The sequence below is a fragment of the Lagenorhynchus albirostris genome, chromosome 3, assembly GCF_949774975.1.
Source record: "Lagenorhynchus albirostris chromosome 3, mLagAlb1.1, whole genome shotgun sequence".
NCBI lineage: Eukaryota > Metazoa > Chordata > Mammalia > Artiodactyla > Delphinidae > Lagenorhynchus > Lagenorhynchus albirostris.
The window spans coordinates 922068-948928 of record NC_083097.1 but is presented as its reverse complement, the minus strand read 5'-3'; the positions used below and the strand labels follow the sequence as shown (position 1 = coordinate 948928).

The window sequence follows — 26861 nt, the reverse complement described above, 5'->3', positions numbered from 1 at the left end:
AGCTTTAAGAGATACCAAATGTGTCAGGTGAGGCCATTTGGGGGTACTTACCTTTTGTTTGAGAGGTGTGGAAAGAGTTGATTTAACTAAATGATTTTTCAGATGAGAAAAATAGAGGGAAAAACTGATTAGTCAATGATTTATTATTAAGAATGCTAGAAGGAAACATATGTGATAGGTGAATTTAAAAAACAAAACAAAAACAGAGAGCTCACTAGTGAAGTCTGTTTGGAAATTCCAAATCTGGAGGAGAAAGATTGAGCTGGAAAGCTGCCTGAACCCTCCACGTAAAGGGCTGTTAGCAGGAGCAGATGTCCAACCGTATTTGGAGGTGACCCTGGGACAAAGGCAGGGCCTTTGAAGGTTTACGACAAAGTCATAGATCATTAACGACACGATGAGTTATTAAACTGCACTGATGACACGCCAGGTGATTTCACTAACGGTGGTGACTGGGTTTCCCTGAGACAGGCCCCACTGACTGTCAGGTCTGCAAGGGTTTTCTGGAATGTAAACCCACTTTATAAAGGGGATCTTTGTGGAAAGAATTACATGTTCTTGAAGGCACATGTAATTAGGGAGCTCACATCCCAGCATGGAATTCCAGGATAACTATAATCATTGAAGTAGTAAAGCTGTAAGTGCTACAGAGTGCATGTGGGCTTCGGAAACCCCAAAAGATTGGCCCCTGTAACTCCAACTAGTGTTAAATTTCCCTCAACTCCATAAACACTTATTAAAACCACTTTCACCTACTTTCTAATATAAATTAGAACGCGATATATTTAAAGCTACAAACTTGCCTCTAAGAGACTGCTTTAGCTGCCTCCTGCACGTTTAATATGTTGTGTATTCAAGTATTCCCTGATCTGCCTTGTGATTTCTTCTTTGATTCCCAGGAGATTTTTAGAAATTTGTTGTTTGACTTTAAAATATTTGGAGGTTTTCTAGATATATTTCTGTTATTGATTTCTAATTTAATTCAGATTTGGTAAGATAATATATTTTAAAACCTCATTATTCCTAAATATACTGAGATTTGTCATATTGCCCAATATATGGTTTATCCTGGTAAGTATTCCACGTGCACTTAGAATGTGTATTCTGCTGCTGTTGGGTAGACATGTTGGCTAGGTCCTGTCAGCTCCTAGTGCTGTTTAAGTTTTCTACATCCTTACTGTTTATTTGTTCTATCAGTTACTGTGAAAGGGGTGTTGAAATCTCAATTATAATTGTGGATTTGCCTATTTCCCTTCACAGTTCTATCAGTTTTTGCTTCATTCATGTATTTTAAAGCTCTGTTCTAAAGTGCACACATGTTTATCAAATCTTTTAATTGAGCCCTTTTCCATTATGAAATGTCCCTCTTGGTACCATTCCTCATTCTTTTTTTTTTTTTCTTTTTTTTTTGGCTACATTGGGTCTTTGTTGCTGCGCGCGGGCTTTCTCTAGTTGCGGTGAGTGGGGGCTACTCTTTGTTGCGACACGTGGGCTTCTCATTGCAGTGGCTTCTCGTTGCGGAGCACAGGCTCTAGGCGCGTGGGCTTCAGTAGTTGTGGCATGCGGGCTCAGTAGTTGTGGCTCGTGGGGTCTAGAGCGCAGGCTCAGCAGTTGTGGAGCACAGGCTTAGTTGCTCTGCAGCATGTGGGATCTTCCCAGAGGAGGGCTCGAACCCGTGTCCCCTGCATTGGCAGGCGGATTCTTAACCACTGTGCCACCAGGGAAGTCCCTATTCCTCATTCTGATGTCAGCTTTGTCTGATATTAATATGATCACTCCAGCTTTCCTATGAATAGTGTTTACATGGGATATCTTCTCCATCCTTATGTTTTAAACTTATATGTATCATATTTGAAGTGGGTTTCATGCAGACAGCACAGAGTTGGTTCTTGCTTTTTTATTTACTATGACAATCTCTGTCCTTTAATTAGAGTGTTTCCAATCAATAATTATCAGTATGGTTAGGGCTTAGTCTTTCATCTTGCTTGTCCCACCGGTTCATTGTTTCTTGTTTCCTCTGTTTATTTTATTTGGAATTAATTCATTATTTTGGCTGCCACTTTACCTACTCCATTTGCTAATAAGCTCTAGCTCTTCTTTTCTTGTTTTGTTTTGTTTTCTTGGCCACACCACACGGCATGTGGGATCTTAGCTCCCCGACCAGGGATCAAACCCGTGGCCCCGGCTTTGGAAGCGTGGAGTCTTAACCACTGGGCCACCAGGGAAGTCCGTCTAGCTCTCTGTCTTCATTTTTAGTGGCTGTTACAGGGTTTGCAATCTGCGTCTCTAAGTTATCACAGTCTACTTGCTCCTGACCGTGTGGCCCTGGGCCAGGGCTGGGCTTCTGTGGGCTCCCAGCGTGCGGTGGCCCACCTGCTCTCCTCACCTGGAGGGTGGGCCCTGCATCTCCACTAAGGCTGGGGTCCTGGCCTTTCTGGGGTGGGGGGCGAGGGGTGGGGGTCTCCATCAGGCCAGGTCCCTGCTGCCATGCCGAGTGGGGGAGGGCAGGTCTCTGCACAAGTGCAGCCCCCTGTTCCAGTTCTGGGCAGGGAGGCAGCCCCCCCAGGACCCCCATCTCCTTCCTCTCCAGGCGCGGCGTGCTGCACCTCCACGAGAGCCAGGGTATCGACGACCTGGGCCCTCCCCGGTGGCAGCTCGCATCCTGCCTGATACTGGTCATTGTCCTGCTCTACTTCAGCCTGTGGAAGGGAGTGAAGACTTCTGGGAAGGTGAGGCAGCAAGGCTCGCCAGCTGGGGAGTGGACAGGTGGCCGTGGTGGGTTGGGAGTGGACAGGTGGCCGTGGTGGGTTGGGAGTAGACAGGTGGCCGTGGTGGGTTGGGAGTGGACAGGTGGCCGTGGTGGGTTGGGGAGTGGACAGGTGGGCCGTGGTGGGTTGGGAGTGGACAGGTGGCCGTGGTGGGTTGGGAGTGGTAAGGTGGCCGTGGTGGGTTGGGAGTGGACAGGTGGCCGTGGTGGGTTGGGAGTGGACAGGTGGGCTGTGGTGGGTTGGGAGTGGACAGGTGGCCGTGGTGGGTTGAGGAGTGGACAGGTAGGCCGTGGTGGGTTGGGGAGTGGACAGGTGGGCCGTGGTGGGTTGGGAGTGGACAGGTGGCCGTGGTGGGTTGGGAGTGGACAGGTGGGCCGTGGTGGGCTGGGGACTGGGCAGGTGGCCGTGGTGGGTTGGGGAGTGGACAGGTGGGCCGTGGTGGGTTGGGAGTGGACAGGTGGCCGTGGTGGGTTGGGACAGGTGGCTGTGGTTGAAGAATGATGTCAGGAGAGTGCTTTCAGCGTGAAGACAAGCACAACAAAATATTTTTGCTGATGAAAATATTTTGGTCCTTATCTGGGCGCCCAGAGCAACGATGACCAGAATGCCCCCGTCCCTCGGGCTCACACCTGCAGTGGCTCTCCAGCACCTGAGGGTCTTCCGACGGCCACAGGGGCTCTCCTCCACACCCCCGCGGCCCAGAGTCCATCTTTCACAAGTGAGCCAGGTGCCCATTTGCACAGTCAGTGCAAATCACTCACATCTGCCTCATCAGGAGTTCAGCCAATGCTGCCTACTGCCAGAGCCCAAGTGCAGAGAAGGAGGGCTCCTTCCTTGCCAAATTGTTTGTCCATTTTAATCCCCGGGAAAGACAACATACAGGATAGAAGGCACTGGACAGTCTCGCTCCAGGAGGCATTTTTTGAGCTGGTGTCCTGTGACTGTTTGGGCGCCGGGCTTCCCAGTCTGAGGTCCCCCTCTCTGAGCACAAACCATGAGGGTGGCCGGGGGCCGGTGCGGCCTGGTGACACTGTGCGCTCCCCAGGTCGTGTGGATCACGGCCACCATGCCGTACGTGGTCCTCTTTGCGCTGCTCCTGCGAGGCGTCACCCTCCCTGGGGCCGTGGACGGCATCAGAGCGTACCTGAGCGTGGACTTCCATCGGCTCTGCGAGGCCTCGGTGAGTGCGCCCTCCGCTCGCGGCCCCAGTCCTTGTGGGTACAGGGCTCTACATCCCAGGCAGGAGACCCCAAAGGCTCACTCCCCCCGCTGTGTGCTGGGCCCACCGAGCAGAGTTCCCTGTCCAGGTGACGAGGGGCCGTGTGGGCACAGCAAGCAGCTGAATGGACCAGAGTAAGGACATTAGGGGAACAGGTCACCCAGGTTTCTGCAGGGAGAGAGCAGGAGTCGGCTGCCTCTCGACCTCTTCGCCGTGGGCCGTGCTCTCCCTGGAGGAACGCTCCCGGCTCCTGGGATGAGCACCTGTGGGGCCACCCGGTCTGTGCCCGAGGCTGTTGCCGCTCAGCTGGATCGCAGCCGCAAGCTCTGGCCCCGGATGCATCCTCGGAGCTGGGCTGAGGCTGCGTGAACTAGGGTCCCCCTCGGGGAGCCAGACCTTGATGGTCAAGCACCCGGCGCCCCCGGCATAAAGGCGCGATGTGACCGCATCGTGGCCAGAACTTACTCCACAGTCAGGCTGCAGGTTTCTTCAGCAAAGGAAGAAGTAATTCTGGGTTGAAATATGAGAAGACAACCTCATGAAGAGAGGAGGCTCTGCCGGGCAATGGCGGGGCGGTGGTGGGTGGCGAGATAGAGAGAGAGAGAGAGAGAGAGAGAGAGAGAGAGAGAGAGAGAGGCAGCAGCATCGCAGGGAAACAGGCCCAGAAGCGGGGAGGCTGGGCGGGAGGCAGGGTCACTGGAAAATCAGGTGGACTAGACTGGGCAGAGGGAGGGGCCCCAGTGGCCACCCAGGGAGGCTGAGCTACTGGGAGCAGCACGAGGGCGAGGGCGTGGGGCCCGGGCCTGACGCTGCCAGGTTGTGAGAGGGTCGGCTGTGGGGCTCATCGGGCCGGAGGAAGCACCGCCTGGGGCAGCAGTGGGCAGGAAGGGCGAGAAGGGGAGGCAGACGTGGCTCCGACCCCAGGAACCGTGGGAATGGGGGGCGCTGGCAGGGCGGAGGTCGGGCGCCGAGGGGCAGCGAGAGGAAAGCCCCACGGTCTCGGCCCCACAAGCACACAGGCGAGGGCAGCCGTGAGCAGGGCACCAGCCGGGCAGCCCACCCGAGGACCGAGGCTGTGAGGGCAGCACACGGGTCTCCACGGACAACTAAAGGCAGAGTCCGTCCAGCAGCGGGTCCGGGGCCCCACAGCTGCAGAGCCGAGCCCGGGGAGCTGAGAGGTCAGCAGGGCATCCGTCCTCGGGACAGCCCGTGGCAGCTGGGGGGTGCTGGCAGGAGGAGGTAGCCTTGGGCGTCCAAGGCCAGCTGGGCGTGATCTGGAAGTCAAAGAGAAGTGGGGCGTCAGGAAGGACAGGCGGCATGAGGGTGCGCAAAACAGATGCCAGGGGTGTGAAGAAATCAGAGAAAAGTAGGAACCGGTGGTTGTCACAAGCGAGGTAGATTGGCAGATGGACGAGACAGATAATAGATTTCAGTGGACGGATGATGGATCATAGGCAGACAGGCAGTGGATGACGGATGGATGACAGAAGGACAGGCGTAGGTGGTGGGCGACGGAGACACAACAGGACTGGACCTGACCTGAGTGTCCCTGCCTCTAACAGTCCCGTCAGCTAGGGAGGGGAAGAGCAGAGACCAGGACAGAGCAGGCCCACAGCACTGGGCTCCTGGGAGACCACAGTCCCCAAAGGACAGGTCTATGCAGTCCCCAGCGCAGAGGCTGGGGCCGTTCCTGGTACCCCCGTGGGGTTCTGGCTGACTCTGCACCACGTCCTCCAGGACAGAGCAGGGCCTGGGCCTCACCCGCTGGGCGGCCGTCCTGAGCCGTCCTCCCAGGACTGCTCCGGGCCCAGCGGCTGCCTGTACACCCTCTCCCAGGCTCAGGACAGCCTCCCTCAGAGACTGAGTGGCCCCGGCACCCTTCCCCTGGGGCTTGGCAGTGGGGGGCCAGGTCCCACAGGCCCCGAGGGGATGTGGTTGGGGACTGGCCCAGATCGGGGTGCAGGGCCCCAGCACCGTCCCAGGCTCATCCCTGCCCACCCCCTGGGGGTTCAGCCATGATGGCTCAGTCCAGAGGGGCCACAGGGAGGGGCCTGGCCAGGTCCTCACTGGTCCGGGCCGGGTGGGAGCAGAGGTTCCACTGAGGGGCCGGGCCAGCAAGCGGATGGGGCGGAAGTAACCGTCGGCTCCGTCCCTTCTTGTGCCCCTGGCAGCGGGGACCCTGTGCTGCTCTGACGTGGAGGCTGCCCTGCGTCCTGGGGCCATTTCTAGACCCCCATGGGGATGAAGGGGACTGCCTTCGGGGTCAGCGCCACTGTCCTCAGTGGCATCCAGAGGCCCGGCCCTTTCAGGCCGTCCAGACTCGCAGTCGTTCATCTGCGGCTCTCGTGGAGCTGCTCCAGCGGACGGGCGGGGTCTGGGCTGGACAGAGTGCTGTCCGGGAGGGCTCCATGCCAGCAGGAGAGAGGAGGACGGGAAGTGAAGGAAGGGCAAATCCAGGCCAGTTCTGAGAGGCTGCCCAGGCGGGCCCCAGGGTGGACCGTGGCCTGGGTCTGGAGCTGGGTCCTAGGAGCGGCAGTGAGCAAAGGCCTGGACAGGTGGCTGGGAGGCGTAACCCGATGGGTGAGCTGCACGTGCAAAGACTCTGGGGTGGCCGCTGCCCACGGTGAGGGCCTGGGGTTGAGAGGAGACAGGAGCCCCCCGGCGACACCGCCTCCCGTCCGCAGCTGCCTGCCCAGACGAGCTGGCTGGTGGCCAGCATGAGGGGACCCCTCGGCCCCCTGCCCACCCGGCCGCTCTAGGCCTTGAGCTGGGAAATGCTGTCCCCAGTGCTGGGTGACCCCAAGACCGGGCGTGCTGCCCGAAGGACCGAGCACCCGCGCCCAGCCCGTCACTCAGTCACACGCAGCCCAGCTGCCCTGTGTCCCCAGCTGGGGAGCTCTGGAGTCACTGCCTGAGGCCCTCGGCCCACAGGCCTGCACCACGGGCTGTGCGGACAGCCCCCGGGACCTTCCGGCACGGCAGGTCCGGCCAGGCCCCCAGGGTGGGCTTCCACGCTCTTCATCCCTGCCCCAGGCTATGCAGGGCCAAGGGGGGCCCGCGTCGCCATCACCAGCTGGTCTCCACATCACCCTGACCAAGAGGGTCGTGTCTGACTTTTAAAACACCTCCTTGGTCCGGCATCGACCGCAGGCCTTCACTTGTCATGTGTGTCGGCACCCGGATGTCACCTGTGCCACCCCCAGCAAGCGCACAGTGTCAGAGCCACGGTCGGCTCCACAGGGCTTTCTTCACGTCCCGCCGCGTGCTCACCCTGCACTCACATGTGCTCACCGTGCTTTCACCGTGCGCTCACCGCGCGCTCACTGTGTACTTACCATGCACTCACCAGGCACTCACCCTGCACTCACGATGTGCTTCCATGGGAAGGACAGAAAGCGCGTGTTGGTGGGCACGTGTCTGATTGAGGCGCGCACGTCACACAGCATTTTCATAAATTACTGCTGTTACCAGGGTCACGGGCCAGACCAACCCTCACCAGCTGGAGTAATGAGAAACCGCAGGTCCTGCAACAAGACGCAGCCCCCTGTGTTTCAGGCTCTCTCGGGCCAGCAACGCGGGAAAGGTTTATTCCCTGAGATGACATTTGCTTGTTGACAATGAGTTTAAGTTCGACCCTGTTCCCTGGAGCCCCTGGCAGCGAAGGCGCGGCCGTCTGTGGGTCCACCCCAGTGGGTCCACCCCATGACCACTCCCTGTCCTCGGGCTGGCCGAGCCCCCCACAGGGACCTCTCACCGCCGCTCTGTCTGTGTCCCTGCTCCGCGCAGGTCTGGATAGACGCCGCCGTCCAGATATGCTTCTCGCTGGGAGTGGGGCTTGGAGTGCTCATAGCTTTCTCCAGTTACAATAAATTCACCAACAACTGCTACAGGTGAGTCCCGGGCTCCTGTAAGAGGCTCTGCAGAGCCAAGTGGGGGCACAGCTGATGTGGGGGGGCATCGCTGGCTTTAGGAGATAATGTGTCCCTGGATGAAGGGAGGGGGAAATGAGCTGTGCTTGCAACTCAAAGCAAATGGCTTTTAAAGTGGAAACCGAACAGGAAAGCTCTATGCTCAATGCTGACTGTGGCTTTAAGGGAGCATCGAAGCAGTGGAGATGCTGATCGCCTCGCTGGGAGGAGGCGTCCGGGACCCCCACACACACCCAGGCCCCTTCCTCTGCCCCCTGCTCCATCCCCTGCCCCACCCAGCCGGCCTCATCCTCCCAGCACTCAGGGTGGGTCTCCTCCCCCATGTGCCCCACGAGGAAGGGCCTGCATGTGTCCCCACCCGGCCCACACCTAGGGATCCTGGGCCCCAGGGGCATCCCAGACTGTGCAGAGGCCGCCGGGGACCCGGCACCGGGACAAGCCGGAAGGTGGCTTCACTGTGCGCCCAGGGCTCTGGGGCCTCCCCGCCCGGATGACCTGAGTGACCTGCAGCCGCTTGCTGGCCCTGAAATCCTTCTGAAAACAGAGAAAGAATTTCATCCAGGACTGCTTTCTTTGACCTTCATGAGCCTGTATTTATTCTCTTTCATATCATGAGGATAAAAATGCGGTAAAAATACAAAGACGGTGCGCACAGCAAAATGGCCAGGCTGACTGCTACCCAGAGGGCCACACAAAGGTGGGGTCTGCACGGCAGGACCAGAGCCCACCCTGTGCCCACCTGGGTCTGAGCACCCTGCAAACGTCCTTCCACTCGGGCACCAGGAGGCCTGACCCCACACTCCCCCCTCCCCTGCTCTCTGAATTCTCAGCCGTCAGAGTGGGGTCCACAACCGGCAGCACGGGACCCCCAGGAGCCAATGGGAAACACAGCATCTGGGGCCCACCAGACCCGCCCCGTCAGAACCTTCATCTTAACAAGCTCCCCGGGAGACATCTCAGAGCCCCGCCTGGCAGCCCCTGTCGAGCGGGGGTCGGGACCCCTGTGGTCGTCTGTGCTGCCCACCTGGAGCCCCAGCTTTGCTGGCTGGACTGTCTCGCCTTCAGCACTGAGTCGGGGTCCCCAGGCAAACATGGACGGGCCGTAGGGCCTGGCCTAGCCAACGTCTGACCAGAGCCCTAAGCCGCTCAGTGGGGGCTCCAGGTGGGAGGTCCTGTCACCATCACCGGATGCCAGCCTCCCTCCCGCAGGGCAGCCCCGGACAGCCTCTGGGGCTGCAGGAGGGGCTGGCCTGCTCGACTGGGGAAGCGCCCCCGGAGCTGCCTGCCCCAGATGCAGTAAATTACGAATAATGACTGGAAATTGCAGCGGCTCCAGGCCGGGTGCTGAGACAGCACGTCTTGTTCCTGCAGAGACGCGATCATCACCACCTCCGTCAACTCGCTGACGAGCTTCTCCTCCGGCTTCGTGGTCTTCTCCTTCCTGGGGTACATGGCCCAGAAGCACAGTGTGCCCATCGGGGACGTGGCCAAGGACGGTGAGTGCCCCGGGGCAGGCAGGTCCCTCCCCCCACCCCGCCCGCTCCCGGGGTTCAGGCTGCCCAGTTCTCGATGAGTGTTTTCCCTGCAAACCTAGAGGGAAATGCACAGGCCTCCAGAGCCCTTCCCACGAGCTGCTGCTGCTACTGAGAACAGGATCCTGGGTGCAGCGCGCCCTGCGCCTGCCCCCTCGGGCCACCGCATGCAGAGGCTGGGGCATCTTTGCCCCTCGTCCCAGGGTGCCTTGCAGAGACCACTCGGCTGCAGGACGAGGGTCTGGTTCCCCTCACTGGGTGGCCCCCGCCGTTGTTTACACCTGGCCAGGGATGTGAAGTTCAGGGCTCTGAGCTGTTCCAAGCGGCACGGACCTCGGTGTGGTCAGCCAGAAGGAAGCTGGACTGGTTTGGACATAGCAGTTACTCTGTTCCAAGCTTTTCCTCCAGATACCCAGTGGCCATGGCACGTGTAGATGGGATTTGGATAATCGCTGAGAATCCCCCGAAGTCTCTGGACACGGTGACAACAGAGACCCATGTTCCCAACCTGCTCACCATGCTGTCACAGACACCGAGTGTCTGCAAACCAGGAAGTTAGCTGAGGGGGAGTGGGCGGGGGAGGGCTTGGGCCCAGGTGACACAGGGACCGAGCTGGGCCCCGCAGGAGAGAGCCCCCGGGGTGCTGGGCAGAAAGTCACGGCTTAGGCAGCCTGAAGCTGGGTCAGCCCAGGACCCCAAGGCCTCCCACGACGGCCGCCACCCTCACCGGCCTGCAGGATCGCTGTGCGCGAGCCAGGAGGGGCCTCCCCCGAGACCGTCCTGCTCAGGGGTGGGCCCCTCCCTTCCCCTGGGAAGCCCCTCTTCTCCCAGGGGCTGGGGGACTGATCTCCTCCTGGGTCTTCTCACTCTTGAGCGGGAGGGTAGCCTTCAGGGAGGGGCTGAGGGGGACAGAGGGCCAACCCCACCTGCGCCCTGAGCTCTCAGCGGGTCGGCCCGTCAGCCCATCCAGTTCTTGAGAAGTTGAGTGTTGAGAGCCGCACTTTTTTTTTTTTGAATTTTTGAATTTTATTTATTTTTTTATACAGCAGGTTCTTATTAGTCATCAATTTTATGCACATCAGTATATACATGTCAATCCCGATCGCCCAATTCATCCCACCCCCACCCCCAGCCCCACCCCCGCTGCTTCCCCCGCTTGGTGTCCATAGGTTTGTTCTCTACGTCTGTGTCTCAATTTCTGCCCTGCACACCGGTTCATCTGTACCATTTTTCTAGATTCCGCATATATGCGTTAATATACGATATTTGCCTTTCTCTTTCTGCCTACTTCACTCTGTATGACAGTCTCTAGACACATCCATGTTTCAACAAATGACCCAATTTCGTTCCTTTTAATGGCTGAGTAATATGCCATTGTATATATGTGCCACATCTTCTTTATCCATTCGTCTGTCGATGGGCATTTAGGTTGCTTCCATGTCCTGGCTATTGTAAATAGTGCTGCAGTGAACATTGGGGTGCATGTGTCTTTTTGAATTATGGTTTTCTCTGGGTATATGCCCAGTAGTGGGGTTGCTGGGTCATATTGTAATTTTAGTTTTAGTTTTTTAAGGAACCTCCATACTGTTCTCTATAGTGGCTGTATCAATTTACATTCCCACCAACAGTGCAAGAGGGTTCCCTTTTCTCCACACCCTCTCCAGCATTTGTTGTTTGTAGATTTTTTGATGACGGCCATTCTGACTGGTGTGAGGTGATACCTCATTGTGGTTTGGACTTGCATTTCTCTAATGATTAGTGATGTTGAGCATCTTTTCATGTGTTTGTTGGCAATCTCTACATCTTCTTTGGAGAAATGTCTATTTAGGTCTTCGGCCCATTTTTGGATTGGGTTGTTTGTTTTTTGATATTGAGCTGCATAAGCTGCTTGAAAATTTTGGAGATTAATCCTTTGTCAGTTGCTTCATTTGCAAATACTTTCTCCCATTCTGAGGGCTGTCTTTTCGTCTTGTTCATGGTTTCCTTTGCTGCGCAAGAGCTTTGCAGTTGCATTAGATCCCATTTGGAGCCACACTTTGAAAGCAGGAAACAGAGGTTTGGAGACGGGGCAGACAGACCCCTCCAAGACTGCGGTGGGAAAGCTGGGGGCTGGGGTGAAATCTCAGCAAGTGTTTCCAAATCCATACTCTTTCCTGTAGGAAAAAAAAAGAAAAATCCAATATAGGCAGGAGAAAGGGAACATAATGCAAATAAGCACAGAGCAGTGAAATTTACTCTGTTGCATTTATGCATTTTCACCGCTCTTTTGCCCTTTATTATGGTAAGTAGCAATAGTTTGCAAGAACCTCCATTAACCCCTGAAGTCAGCTGAGTGTATTCTATGCATTTCCGTGACAAGCAAAGTAAATGTCATTTATGGCTCTAATTCTCAAGAAAACAGGGTGAAATGTTAACCCGAGAACGGAAATGAAAGGTGAGGATGTTGCGCTTACGTTCGGCCGAGCACATGGTTATATCTTCCTGGGTTTGTGGCATTTAGACTGTGGAGCTTTTCAAACGAGCCACCCCTTCGCTCCACACCGGAAACCCTGCTCCTTCCGTGGGGTTGGGAATCGCAGAGCACAGGCCTGACACCAGGGCTCCTAAGAGACCCTGGGGGGTGAACCCTGGCTCTGGCCTTTGTTCCTCTAGAAGGATCAGTAAGTGCCCTGTCCCTAACAGCTGGCATCCGAACAGGCCCCGCTGAGGACGAGGGAACCAGAAAAGCCGCCACACCTCCGTGATCAAGTGCTCGGCAGCCCGTGCCCGGGAGCTACGTGGCGCATCTTTTTAGGTTACCCGTGAAAATGATCAACTAGCGGTTTCCTGTGGGCATCTTTTTTACTTTGGGAACACTTGCTGAGATTTCACCCCAGCCCCCAGCTTTCCCACCGCAGTCTTGGAGGGGTCTGTCCGCCCCGTCTCCAAACCACATAACAGTACGCGGTTTCTAGAGATGATACTCAGAGTAATACGTTGGCACAGAAAAATGTGTACAGTGTGGGCTACGTGGACCACAGCATGCCTGAGCGTGTGGGCAGCGCACGTGTGTCCACGACAGGCACGAGAGACAAACCAGGAGGCGCCCCGAGTGCTTGGAGGGATAAAGCGTAGGGCCCCTGGAAGCCACTCCCACCCTCTTCCCGTTGGCTGTGCCCCCTCCTCTCCCAGGGCCCGCACAGCCCCGGGAGGCGGTCGCGGGGGCTGGAGGGGACAGAACAGAGGCCCTCCCTCCCATGGATCCAGTTTCCATTCTCCAGAGTCCTGGGCCCTGACTTCCAGGAGGGAGGACTTTCCAAGGAGGGCGGAAAGAAGGCCGTGGGCAGGGCTTCGTGGTCTCCGGGCGGGGGTGGAGCTGGGGGTGGCGGGAAGCAACGGCGGGGTCTGCTTTCAGGGCCGGGGCTGATCTTCGTCATCTACCCCGAGGCGCTTGCCACGCTCCCGCTGTCCTCCGTCTGGGCCGTGGTTTTCTTCGTCATGCTACTCACCCTGGGAATCGACAGCGCCGTGAGTGACCTCGGCGCTCCGCGTGCCGTGGGCCCGCCAGTGACAGCCAGCCCTCGCAGGGCCGCGCCGGGCCCGGAGGCCCTTGCGGGTCCCCCAAACCCCATGCCTGCACGGAGCCCCTGCGTGGGAGTCAGGGCCCCACAGTAACTGGCAAGGAGGCTTCGGACCAGCTCGGCCCTCTTCTTCCCCTGGGGGTGGGGGGACAGCAAGCCCCCCGAGAGTCCTAAACACACAGGCACAGGGCCGGGGGCAGCAGGGCCGTGCAGGAAGACGAGGCAACGGGGCGACGGGACACACAGGGCCCCGGCAGCCTGACTCACGCCTTCCCTGCCCCCCAGCCGCCAGGAGGAAGGGTGCCCGTGCGGGGTGGGAAGCGGAGGCTGCAGCCAGGCCCTCTGAGCATCCTGTGGCGGCCCTGCGTGCGCATGGGCGCTGGCTCGGCAGGCGGACTTCCTCGGGCTACTCCTCCACGTGGCCTGCTGGGACCGCCAGCCGGGACCTCGGGCCCCACGTGCATCCGAGCTTCCTGGGAAGCGCGGAGGACCACGGGTCCCCACCGTGTGACTGCTGGTCACGCGCTGTAGCCCTCCACCTCCGTCTCCCCGTCAGCCTTGTCAGCTGCCCACTGGGTGGGCACAGCCTTGGCGGTGACTCCCATAGTCAGCACTTCCTGGAGGAGGCGGTCCCAGCAGCGCAGGGCAGGGAGGCTCCCCAGCTGGCCGGGTTTCGTGGGCGACACCCCGTCACGACAGTACTGAGAGTCAGGAGGGCTTAATCAGTGAGGACGTGGCCAGTGGCCAGGCCAGGTCCTCCCTGGGAGCGAAACTAAGCTGTGCTTGTGGGACAGACACTAGCTTAGAAAAACCCAGCAGAGCTGAGCCTTTGTGGCGGCGCAGGGGACGGTATTACGAGGGCCACGTAGCGCTCCACCCCCGTCTGGCAAATCCTCACCAGGGGACAGGGCATCTACCCAGGTCCTCCCTCTCCAGTGGCCGCGTCTTCAGAGCGGCCCTTGCCGAGGGTGCATTGTGCACCCCGGACACCGTGCAGCTCCTGACTGTGCGCGTCCGTTGCGTTGCCCGAATGGCGGCCTAGGCGGGGTGCAGAGCGCCGGCCCCGCCCCCAGCGCTCCTCTGCCCTGTGTCGCCTGCAGATGGGCGGGATGGAGTCGGTGATCACCGGGCTCATCGATGAGTTCCAGCTGCTGCACAGGCACCGGGAGCTCTTCACCCTCGTCATCGTCCTGGCAACCTTCCTTCTCTCCCTCTTCTGCGTCACCAACGTACGTACCTGCGTACCTGCGCTCGCCCGCCTGACGATGTCTCATTAGAATTTGGTGTTGGGCAGCAATGGTTACTGCTGTCAGACCAGACAGAACCACAGCATTTCCGAGGGCTGCACCCCTCCAAACAACCCGTGACCCGTAATACATGGGTGGCTGTGGTCACACTCGGGGTGGCCTTGAACACACGCAGGGAGCCACGGCCACTCAGAGTCGCCATGGTCTCACGCAGTCCCTGGGTGCCTGAGCACTTGGTCTGGAGTGTTTCAGAACCTGGACAGCTCCCTGGGAAGAGCCCGTGGGTTTGTGGGCCAGGAGGCTCAGGGGAGGCCTGTCAGGGGAGATGCAGGACCCAGGTCCCCTCCCTCACAGAGTCCCTGCCAACTTTGGCATTTGCTTTGCCTTCATCCCTAATTGCTGGGGAGGAGAGGAGTTTTTCTTTTTCGGGATAGATGGGTCCCTAAGCTGCTTGTGGACTGAATTTTAGTGATTCAAATAACACTCTCTAGGGAGTAAACTAGAAGTTGTCTGTCAACTGAAACTGCAGGCCAGGTTTATGCTTTGGAGAGCGCACCTTCGTGGGCGAGGCGTGCCACACCGGGCACCCCGAGTTCAGCAGGCGCTCCCCTCTCTCCTAGGGTGGCATCTACGTCTTCACGCTGCTGGACCACTTTGCGGCCGGCACGTCCATCCTCTTCGGGGTGCTCATGGAGGTCATCGGGGTGGCCTGGTTCTACGGTAAGGACGGAGCTTCCCTCGGGGGGCTGGTGTGCTCCAACCGCAAAGACCCAGCCCCTGTGCCGTCACTGTGACCGGCCGGGCCGGCGTCCTTGGGCTTTGTCGCTGTGCTGCTTCCTTTCTGGCAAAGCTGCCCTGCTCTGTGGTCACCACACATCACAGAGGAGGCTTGGCGGCCAGCGGTTCCATGGATCAGTGAGGACAGCCTGGACGGCAGCCCGAAATCCTTACTGCGGTCAGAGCTCTCGGGGTGGCCACATAATCACGCTGCTGGTTCTTGAGGAGGAAGGATTTGTGAGGACGCTGGGACACTGGCTGGTGCTGGAGGCGAGGTCTCAGCACCGAGGTGGCAGGGGAACAGGCTGAGTGGGCTTCTTTCTGGGGACGTGGCACTAAGGCCCTCAGCTGACGGGAGGGGTGACGGTGGTGTTCAGAGAGCCGCTGTTCAGCGTCAGGCCAGAGCTCCTGACCCTGCGCGGACAGCACCACCTGGACTCCAGACCACCCCCCGCCCTGGTCCAGCGCTCATTCGTGGATTAGGCCTGGGAGCCCCTCGAGGCCAGGGGCCTGCTGCTCAGCAGGCAGCCCCTGGAAGAGGCGCAGCCCCGCCTGCAGCCGTGCTCCCCGGCCCCTCCTGGGGCGCCCGCCATGTTTCCCGGGATGTCCTGCTGTAGGTTTGACAGCTGCAGACGCTGTGCCCTTTCCAGCCTGCTGCCCGGGCCCACCTTGCTCTCTCTCCGTTTCTCTCCTGTGACCTGGGGTCATGGGGCCGCTCAGCTCTCCTGGCCAGGTATCCTTGGGGGAGTTTGCAGTGAAAGCTCGCGATAACGGGCACACGCCTCTGCACGTGTGCGTGCCGCAGCCCAAGCCAGGTCTGTGCTGTTCAGGAACCGCAGTGTCGCAGCAGCCCTGCTGTCACACGAGGGGGTCACGGTCTCTGCCTCGGCCCTGGAATTACAACCTGAAAAGCACTCTGGCTTTGAGAGGCTTAACCTGGCAAATAGTCCATATTCCAAGAACTCTCCCAATTGTAGTTACTTTGCTACAGAAAAGGGAAGTATCGAGCTCTCTGTGCCTTCATTGGCACCTGGAATCAATACTTGCCTGTTGCTTTAAATCATAATCTCCCCACCCCAAAATAAAACCTCAGAGAAGGAGAGAAAGTGCTTCAAACGTATCCCACAGCCACGAACGTGGGGCTGGCGGAGACGGAGGGAGGCTGGCCCTGCAGGGACCGGGTGCTCCCCGAAGCCTCCGAAGACAGAGGTCACGCTGTTTCTCCGGACGGCAGCTCACACCCAGAACGCGCCCACCTCTGTGCCCCCAGGTCCCTGAGGACGGGCTGGCCCGCCCTGGACCTGCCTGAGGGCCCGAGGGGCCTGGCGGACACGCCCGTCTCTGCTGGCCTTTGGGGTCAGCCCCCTCCACCCCACTCCTCCAGGGTCCGAGTCCGGGATCTGCTGGTGGGGTTGGAGTGTGAAGAGGGGATTCTGCACGGCGGTGTAGCTCTGCTGTGTCCCCGCATGTGGCACAGACTCGGCCAACCAGCTGCTGTCACATGACCAGAGGCCAGGCCAGGCTCAGGGCAAGAGAAATCACTGTAAGATCTGGAGAGAGCTGTGGCACACGGAGCTTCTAGAAGTAGCTTTCCTTACAAAAGAACGTTCACATAAACGGAAAGGACAGTGTGACACATGCTACTACAGCATGGAGGAGCCTTGAGGACACCATGCGCGGTGACATAAGCCAGTTACAGAAGGACAGATCCTGTAGGAGTCCCGTGAGGTCCCCGGAAGAGTCAGGTTCACAGACAGGAAGTGGGATGGGGGCGTGGCATGGGCTGGCTGAGGGGGTGGGGAGCGAGCATTTAATGGGGACAGAATCTCAGGTGGGGAGGATGAGAAGGTTCTGGAGGTGATGGTGGTGGTACTCGCACAACAGTGTGAATGTACTTGATGCCACTGAGCTGTGCACTAAAAACGGTTAAATTGGTAAGTTTTATGTTGTATATATTTTATTTTATATATGTTATATATTTTATGATTTTTGTAAATGAAAAAAGTGATTACAGAGGGGAAGCACGGATGGCCGTGGGCCACAGGGAGGAGGACCTGAGATGGGAGGAGGGCGGAGGCCCCACAGGCCCCCTTGGGGTCATCGGTGATCCCAGTGTCGCCACGGGGACATGCATCGGGCCCGGGTCAGCAAGACCCCTGGGCGGCTGGGTGGGGCGGCCTGGGCACCAGCGTGCAGCCCGAGCTCCAGGTCTGCTGGGGGTGGCCGGGGTTGGTAAGGGCCCGGCGGGGCCCGCGTCTCGGGCAGGTGCCGTGCTGACCGCCTGCTTGGCCACCTCCCCACAGGCGTGTGGCAGTTCAGCGACGACATCAAACAGATGACCGGGCAGCGGCCCAGCCTCTACTGGCGGCTGTGCTGGAAGTTCATCAGCCCCTGCTTCCTCCTGGTGAGGCCCCTCTTCCCCGCCCCCCCGCCACCTGGTCCAGCAGGTCACCGGACTCAGGCAGGAGGGCAGGCTGGCCCCCCACATCCTCTGGTCTCCTGAAGCTCCCCCCCGACTGGAGCCACTGAGAAACCATTCATGGGAGGCAGGGCTCCCACCCGATCAAGGCCCTGCTCGTCCCCTGTGCTTGGAGGGTGTCAGCTGACCTCTGCCTGGAGGCCCGAGAGAAGGGTTAGAACCTGGGAAGACGGGTGCTCAGATGCGAGGCCGGACGGGAGCCGCTCAGGTTCTGTGACAGCACGGCCCCCAGGGCTCCCCAGTAGCTGCTGTCATCCAGGCCAGGGGTCTGCAAGCTCGGGCCTGCGGCCAGGTCCACCCACCGCCTGTTGCGTTGGAACAGGGCCGTGCTGGTTCATCCACACATCCACACCACAACCTCAGGGCTGGGTGGCTGTGACCGAGCCCCGACGGCTCACGAAGCTGGAACTGCCTGCCCTGTCTGGTGGCCCCAGGCAGCCGTTCAGCGGCCTTCCAGCTCTGAGTGCAGAGCCCAGGCCGGCGAGCACCTCGTGACCTTGGCCCTCCTCCTGCCCAGCCAGCCCAGCGGCACCCAGGGTGTCCACAGATGGGGCAGGGGCCTCGGGCAGCGCCCCCTCCACCCCAAGGGCCCGTGAGAGAGGAGGCGGAGTGGGGGTGAGGTTCCCGGTTCAAGCCCCAAGCTCCCTGAGCTGCTCCAAACCTGCAGGGGCTGCTGGTCACTCCAGCTACCCAGCAGCCTGGGGCATGTGACCTCCAGACCAGCCAGGTGTCCTGCTTCTCCCCGCGTGGCAACCTGTGAGGTGTACAAGGGACGGCGAGAGAATCCCCACCCATCAGACTTAAGAACTGGAGGGCTGTGTGCCCCCCAAGCACGCCCGCCCCGTCCCACAGCAGCCCCGGTCTGCAGAGTACACACAGACGCCCGCTGCCCAGGTTCACGGCCTAGTCCCGTTGTGCGGGGGGCCCTCCACCGGAGCCACCCGCTTGGCACCCCTGCCCCCAGCCGCCCCTGACCCCGTCCCTCGGTTTCAGTTTGTGGTCGTGGTCAGCATCGCGACCTTCCGGCCCCCGCACTACGGAGCCTACATCTTCCCCGAGTGGGCCAACGCGCTGGGCTGGACCATCGCTGCGTCCTCCATGTCCGTGGTGCCCATCTATGCTGCCTACAAGTTCTGCAGCCTGCCCGGCTCCTCGAGGGAGGTGGGTATCTGGATGGGTCTCCCTCACCTGCCCTTCCCCCCGCCCCCGATTGTGAGGCCACCAACAAGGTCAGGCGGGTGTCCCTGTCCCAGGCCTGCTCCCGCCTGCTCATCTCTGCCCAGCAGGAGGGGCTGGAGGGGCCGGTGATCATGCCAGAGACACGTGGGCCGGTGTGGGGGTGGGCTGTGCCTGTGCGTGCGTGTGTGCGTGTGTGTGTGCGCGCACCTGTGTGTGCCTGTCTTGGTGTGTGTGTGTCCTCACGTGGGCACATACCCGAGCGTACTTGCCTGTGTGTGTCTCTGTGTGTGTGCACACATGGTCTACGGCGTGCAGTGCAGGTGGAAGGGCAGTGGTCTGAGGGTGGGGGTGGAAGCAGGGGACCCACCCTCTCCTGGGACCGAGTCCACGTGGGGCTGAGCAGGGCCAGCGGGATCCCCAGGCGGGCACCCCCGTGTGGGTTGGGAGTGGCTCTGGGCCTCGCAGTCGCTCGGGCAAGCTTCTGCATCACCTATGAAGGAGGAGGTGGGTGGGTTGGGCACAGGGGTCCCTCCACCTCACATCTTGATGCCGGGATTCCTGGAAGAGATGGAGGGCGCCTTTGCTCAGGGCCCACCGTGAGCTTGACGTGGAGATGAGCCTCCTCCAGTAGTGGCTACTTCGAGTTGGGCTGGACTTTGCTCCAGGGTCTAAGGAGACCCAAGCCATCAGCTCCCACGTCGACAGCCATTGACCAGGGCCCGTTCACCCCGCTGAGGCTGGGCCGGCGCCCACAGTTGCTCCTTGTCTTCTAGAAGCTGGCCTACGCCATCACGCCCGAGAAGGAGCACGAGCGGGTGGACAGAGGGGAGGTGCGCCAGTTCACGGTGAGTGCCACTCTCCCCGCCGCTGGCTGGGGGCGGAGGCGACCTGGGTGGGTGACCCTCCTCCAACCCCAGAGCGAGGTGCGTGGTCAGGACGCCAGCGTCAGCTGTGAATGCTGCACAGCTGAGCCCTTCCAGGGCGTGGACACTCTGACTCAAAAGCTGCGTAAGGGGCATGATTTTAGGCAGGGGCGGAGGTGGGGGCCTATTGGGACAGAGAACTTCCCCTTGTGCAGTTCGAAGGGTCGCGACTTGGTTGCATGATGCTCTGTTTGTGCTTTGCTTTCTGTCTCGTTCATTTCAGCTGTCATTATTTCTCCCTTCTACTTTCATTGGTCTACTCTGTCATACATTTACTAACTTCTTAACTTAGACCATGGATCATTAATTTTCAACCTTTCTTCTTTTCTAACATAAGCATTCAAGGCTAAGAATTTCCCTCAAAATACCCTGTTGGCTGTGTTCCACAACTTTTTTTTTTTCTTATAATTAGACATTTTTGTTAACATCTTTATTGGAGTATAATTGCTTTACAGTGTTGTGTTAGTTTCTGCTGTATAACAAAGTGAATCAGCTATATGTCACAACTTTTAACATAGCATTTTGTGTATCATTTAGTTCTAAGCATATTTTAATTTTCATTGTGACTTCTTCCACCCATGCTTAGAAGTCTGCCTTTAAATTCCCCAATATATGGGGATGTTTCATTTATCTTTTTGTTATTGATTTCTAAATTAATTGCATTGTGTTCAGACACCTTTTTACTCATTCTTTGGAGTGTATTGATACTCCTTTATGGCCAAGTACCTAATCAAATTTTATAAGTGCTACGTGTATCTTTAGATGAGATGTATTCTCCAATTGTTGACATGCAATTCTCCTTCTGTCCATTAGATTGAGCTTGTAACTGCGCTGTTCAAATCTTTTACAATTTTGCACATTTTAGCTCTGTTTAACCATCAGTAATCAGTAGATATTTATGGGATATCTGACCTTGAAAGCATATTTGTCCAATTTTCCCTTGTAGTTCTACTGGGTTTTGCTTTATCTACTCTGAGCCTGTTTTCTGGGACAGTTATGGGTTCAGAATGATCACATCTCCTTGGCCGATCCTTGCTCCCTTGCTGTGTTTTTGCTCTTAAAGTCCTTCTTGTCTGAGGTGACTACAGCTTCACTAGGTTTCTTTTGAGTTTACCTGAAATGTCTTTTGTGATCTTTTAACTTCCAGCTTTGCAATCATCTTAACATTTAGGTGTCTTCTGCAAACCTCGAATACACTGGAATGCTTTAGTCTGGCAACTGGGCAGATTAATCCATTTATATTTGTTGTGATTATTGGCACAGTTGGGCTTCATTCTTCTATTTTTTAACCCTGTTCCATTTTTTAATGTTTATTTTTCCACCTTATTATTGCCTTTTATGATTGATTTCTTGGTCTTTTTTTTTTCTTGTTCTACTCTTTCCTCTCTGTTTGGAATTTATATACTTTATTCTATTCATTTCATAGTTGTTTGTGAAATCATACCATGCATATTTCACTTTAAGTATAAAGTTAAACATTATCTGAACCCCCATCCTGAATATCACAAGGACTTAAATTTTCCTCCTACAGATTAATAAGCTATTATTGTCCAATATTCCATTTATGTCATTTTTAACCCACAACTTAGTCACTATTATTATTGTTGTTATTTTGTCCAGAAACTTCCCTGGACAAGTGTGCATGTCCAGTGTTTATTTGTTCACTCTACTTTTTGGCATATACGTCTTTCCTTTGAGGACCATTTTCTTGCCTTTCGAAGAAGCATCCTTCAGACATTCCTTTAAGGGGGTGTCTTAATAAACTTCCTCACTGTTGTGTGTCTGTGAATGTCTTTACTTTGCCCTTATTTATGACAGAGTTTCCACAGGCATGTGGCTCTCGATCAAGTTATGGTCTTTCAGCATTTTGAAGATGTTGGTTCTCCACCTGCAGCCCTGCAGTCCTGCTGAGACATGTGGCCCCATGGGGCAGGGTCCCCGGACCCGTTCCAGCTTCCCTTGCATTTGGTGCTGCAGTTCCCCTGTGATGTGTCTGGGCATAGATTTCTTTTATTTATATTATTGCAAAGCTATTATAAGTAGTTTTATTTACTTATTCCTCCCGGCATCTCTTGTGTGCCCAGGGTCTGTAAATTCATGTTTTTTGTGAGTTCTGGGAATTTTGCAACCCTACTTAAATCTTGCCCCTTGCCTCTCTGCTTCCGTCCTGGGCTCTGCCACATGAGGCTTCCCTGGCTCCTCCGGGTCTCATACTCTTTCAGGTGTCTTTTTAGGTTTTGTGTCCGGGTGCACCATGGTACATTAGTCCACCCGTGCCTGTGTTTCATTTATTTAACCACATAACAAAATAAACCCTTGTGAACAACCGTACAAAAGTCCACCTTGATAGTAACTCACATCTACCTCCGTGTCTGCCACCCTCCTGCCCCTGAAATCAACACCATCTCAGTCTAGCTGAATATTTCCCATGCATTTTCTGCTGCACAGTTTTGTTGCATCTGTAGGTACTGCTCTATTCCTGAAAAGTAGACTGTTTGGTTTCAGTTGTTTTTAAATTTATTGAAAGGGCATCACGCGGCCTGAGTCTTTGGGTTCATTTCTCCACTGTGCACGGTTACAGCACCGTACTTCATGCTTCTCATACCCACAGTCCACTGAGCCTTTTGGAACTGTGGGTTTATAATTTTCAGTGTATTTGGAAATTTGGGGCTATCATTTCTTCCATTTTTTTCTGTCCCACCCCCTTCATGGGCTCCAGTTACACATATTTTAGGCCACGTTAATTCTCTTCCCTCTGTGTGTTTTATTTTGCATGCTTTCTGTTGCTTTTGTTTAGTCCACTAATTTTTTTCCTCTGCAAAGTCTAATCTGCTAATAATCCCATCCAGCACACCTATCATTTCACACCTCATAGTTTTCATCTCTAGAAGTTCACGCTGGGTCTTTTTATGTCCTTCATGCCTCTACTTACCTTTTTGGACATGTGGACTGCAGTTATAATCACTGTGTAATTCCCTCATCTGCCAGTGTCAGCATCTGTGTCTGTTCCGGGTCAGTGTCAGTTGGCTTGTCTCATAAGGGGTTGAATTCTGCTGCTGCTTCACACATCTGGTCATTGTTAATTGGATTCCGGCTGTCGTGAGTTTTACCTTGTTAGAGGCTGGATGTATCTGTGCTCCTTTACGTATTATTAAGCTTTGTTCTGGGTCGTCATTAAGTTACTCGGAGACAGTTTGATCTTTGGGGGACTTGGCTTTTAAGACTTGTTAGGTGGGACCAGAGCGGCATTTAGTGGGGGGCGGTTTCCAATGCTGGTGCAAGACCTTGGTGAACACTCTACCCGGCGCCCCGAGATCCAGGAGATGCTCCAGCCTGGCTGCGGGGCGGGCACAGCTCCCGTCCTGTGAGTTTCAGAGACATTTCCCGAATCCTGCCGGGAGGGTGTCTCCGGCCTCGAGTGCCCTGAATGCTCAGCTGAACCCTCGGGTCCCTGTGCACGTGCCCAGGGCTCAGTGCCGCACTCGCCCCTCTGCAGCTCCATCCTGTGAACTCCAGCCACCTTGGGCTCCCCAGCGCTCACCCCAGCTCATCAGGCCAGGGGTTCGCTGCCCCACCTGGGCGTCCCCTCCCCCGCTGAAGCCTAGATAGCCCCTCGAGGCCGCAATGGGGCAGCTGGACAGACCCCCCTGCTTGTCTCCCTCGGGGAATCTGTCCTTTGTCGTCTGGCCTCCTGTGTCTGAAAACCCACTATTATATATATTTTGTTCACTTTAAGCTGTGTCAGATGGTGGAATATATTCAGTCCCCATTACTCCATCTGGACCAGAAATATCTTTGTCTGTAGCTGTGGCCGTTCACTTTGACGCTGCACATGGAAGTGTCACGTGTGCAGTTATGGAAACGCGTCTCCGTCACGTACCCCCTTCCTGTGTCCCCCTTCACCGACAGTTACATTGTTCACGTGTCTGGAAGCAGCAGTTGGCCTTGGAACTGTGCAGCACCGTGCGTGGCGTCTATCGCTTTTTAAACCATTTCTTACCCAGCTGCCCAGTAATCTGAGGACCACACAACCTCTCTGGTCCGCGGGGATCTGAACTGGAGTTTCCGGTTCTTGCCGACCCGCCCGGGGTGGCTGCTACCTGTGCTTCTGCCCTCCTGGCTGCAGCGTCACGGCCTGACCTCCACCTGTGGGGACTCTGAGAGGCCCCGTGAGCACACCTTCCTCTGAGAAGGTCGCCTTCGGCTCATCTGTGGCCAGGACACAGGGCCACTTCACCCCCGGGGGCGGGTCTCAGCTGGGGCCCCAGGTGTGGCCCCCCGGCCTCAGCACTGGTCTGGGGCGTCCCTGGTCAAGCCCTGCCCCCTGGCGGCCCTTTGGCTGCTGTGTGGGTGTGTCCTGAGCAGGCTCTCCCCGTGGTGACGGAGGGCCCTGCGGTGGGACCGGAGGCAGCATCTTCCTACCCCCGGTGTGGCTGTGTCAGAAACAAGCCCTGCCCGTCTTTGTCTGGAAATGTTTACAAAACACAGTCCTTGCCATTTAGTGTGATCGAATGGCCTGTGCTCAAAACTAAGCTGAACTAACAGCTGGGTGATAACAGGTGATGACATTTGTGGACAACTAAATAGGGCCCCGTCCGTCTCACCCTTCCCCGAGCGGTGAACGAGGCCTCATCCCGCACCCACAGGGTCACACAAAGCAGACAGCTCCACGGGGTGCAGGGTTCCACTGGGTCGGGATCAGAGGCCCCAGGGGGCCAGGGGCGTCGCAGGCCACGTGCGAGCCAGTAGGCGAGAGCTCTGGACCAGCCCAGGCACGCTGGCATCCAGTGTCTGCCCAGCGGCTGATGCCACACTGGCCAGGGATGGCAGAGGCCGCTGGTCCCCGCTCTGGCCCCTCGAGGCCACTGTGCCCGCCGACAACATCTCTTCGTGAGGTGATGACTTGTCTCCATAGGCGTCAGGTCTGTGGTGCCCCAGGAGCAGTGCTGGGCCCCCAGCCGCCCGCTGGGCTCAGGGATCTCCCAGCTACAAGCCGGGCCGCCGGCCCGGGAGCGGCTTCTATCCAAGGAGCTCCTCCCTGCACGTCTGAATAAGCCCTGTTTTCTTTCCAGCTCCGCCACTGGCTCGTGGTGTAGAGGGGAGCGGAGGAAGGAGACCCGCAGGGCACCGTCCACGGCAGGACAGAGGCAACGAAGAAGGGAAATCGGAGTTTTGAGAGAAAGGAGGGCTGCTCCCACGCCGCACCTTCTGCTTCGCCGGACACACTCAAGCCCTTCCCCTGACTGGTCACACCCTCTGTGCCACGGAGAGACGACCCTCTGTCCGCCGTGTCACTGTGTAACGTCCCTAGTCTGTGCCCGTCCCACAGGTAGAAACGTCTGAGTCGTGTTCTGTGCGTTAGAGCTGCTCCCTTCTCCCGTGCCCACCCCAGGGCCCCCTGGAGCCCACAGCTTGCCGTCACCCACGTGTGCAGGAGAAATACGATAATTATAGATTACGGATTCTCTGAGAATCCCAGCGCTCACGATAGCTTCTGGGATCCTTTGTTTTGCTCGTATTAAAAATACCGAGTGCCGTATTTTGCCTAATTGTGCAGAGGTGAAATGGCGGAAGCCATACGAAAGGTGACGAAGTGGGACCACGTGTCCCCACATCACACAGGTCTGCTCAGAGCCCACGGAGGGCCAGGGCCCGGGTGTGAGATGGGGGTGCTGTTTATTTCCTTGTAGCTACAAGAAAACTCCATAAAATGCATGTGGGCTGCCACCACTCCTGCCCGACGTGGACCCCCAGCCACGGAGAAAGTGAGCTTGGCACGAGCAGGAGTGCGTCCCCCGTGGTGGTCCCCGACACGCAGAGCCCCCGAGGTGGCAGCCTGGAGCCCCGCAGTCTTGGGAGGGAGACCCCGCCGGAATTCTCTCTGAGGCGCGTGTCACGTCAGGAAGAGCACTTGTTTCCTCAGGGAACGGCTTTTAGAATCGTATTGACATGGGAATCAAAGCCAGTTCTCAGAACGCAGGGCTGGTTTCTGAAATCTGTTTGCTGACGTTCCCGTGGTCCTTGGCGAGGGTGTTGGACCCTCAGCTGGGAAATGCTCCCAGCACTGCCGTCCTGGAGGGAGCACGGCCGCAGTCCAAGCACGGGCTGCTGGGCCGCAGGAGAGGCACTGCCAGACAGGCCCACGGCGGCTCCTCGGCCATCCCTGCGAATGGACCTCGGCCCAGGCCCGTGGAACCGGCCGCTCAGGGGAAACCAGCTTGCGGACCGGAGCGCGAGAGGAATCGGGCCCACCCTGTCCTTCCCAGGAGTGTTGAGCACTCGTGTAGAAAACCCATGTTGTCCACGTCCATCTGTCTCACAGTGGCCTCTTGTGTGGTCGTCACCAACAATAAAAGAAACCCATGGGAAAACGGCCAGCTTCCCGCTCGATGTCGTTTTGTGCCGGAGGCTGCCTCGGGCCCCCCCTCCCCCTCCCTTGAGAACCTGCCTTCACTCACCTCTCCCTGGCCAAGAGCAAGCACAGCCCCTCCCAGGTCCAGTGGGCTTAACCCAGACCCACCCCAGGGCCCCCGCTGGCTGCGCGCCACCCCCTCCTGCCCCCATCTGTCCCGCCTCTCTCTCAAGCCCTCACCTGCCTGGTCAGCTCCCCTGCAGTCTCCCCAGGTGTCCAGACTCCAGCCATGTGGTCTGACCACTGCTACTGCCCAGCCCAAGTGCCTCTTCTGGGGAGACAACACCAGAGTCCCGAGTGGCTCCCTGCCTTTGGTCCCTAAGGATCTCTTGTCCACCCTGGCCAAAGAGGTCCTTCTAGACACCAGTCAGCTCTGGTCACAGCCCAGAGGAGAGCTCCGTTGTTTATCATTATGCTTGGATGCCACCTCTGGAAATCTTCTCTGGCCCCGCTTCTGGGTTCTGCCCTGCTCAGTGCTCCTTGATCGCCCACTGTCCCCAGGCCTCCCCAGCAGGTGTCCCATGGAATGGAGAGTGCTCACTGCCCGCCCCCCCCAGTTTGAGCAGGAGCTCCCCTGGGAGCAGGGGCTGAGCTGGTCTCACTCGCTTCTGCCATTGTCTTAAATAGACCTGGTACACAGTAGACAGTGGCACTCAATTTATATTTACAGATGAATGAGTTAATGGATGGGTATTTAGGTGGATGGGTAGGTGGACGGATAGATGGGTGGTTGGTGGACGGGTGGATTGATGGATGGATAGAAGGAGGAAATGGAGAAAGGAGTGAGGGAAGAGGGGTAGAAAATGGATGGATGGGTGTGTAGACAATGAATGGAC

The 26861-nt window shown here is 57.3% G+C and overlaps 1 protein-coding gene across 1 annotated transcript in view; it reads left to right on the top strand.

Moving 5' to 3' along the window:
• Positions 1-24783, top strand: part of SLC6A3 (solute carrier family 6 member 3) — a 33826-nt gene extending 9043 nt beyond the window's left edge. Inside the window, exons 4-14 of the mRNA XM_060145975.1 lie at positions 2591-2729; positions 3814-3948; positions 7774-7877; positions 9288-9412; positions 12843-12955; positions 14109-14237; positions 14876-14975; positions 17336-17436; positions 18505-18672; positions 19464-19535; positions 24686-24783. Coding sequence (XP_060001958.1) covers positions 2591-2729; positions 3814-3948; positions 7774-7877; positions 9288-9412; positions 12843-12955; positions 14109-14237; positions 14876-14975; positions 17336-17436; positions 18505-18672; positions 19464-19535; positions 24686-24709 — 1210 coding nt within the window. The 3' untranslated portion in view covers positions 24710-24783. The remainder of the gene's footprint in view (positions 1-2590; positions 2730-3813; positions 3949-7773; positions 7878-9287; positions 9413-12842; positions 12956-14108; positions 14238-14875; positions 14976-17335; positions 17437-18504; positions 18673-19463; positions 19536-24685) is intronic.
• Positions 24784-26861: the final 2078 nt, after the last annotated feature.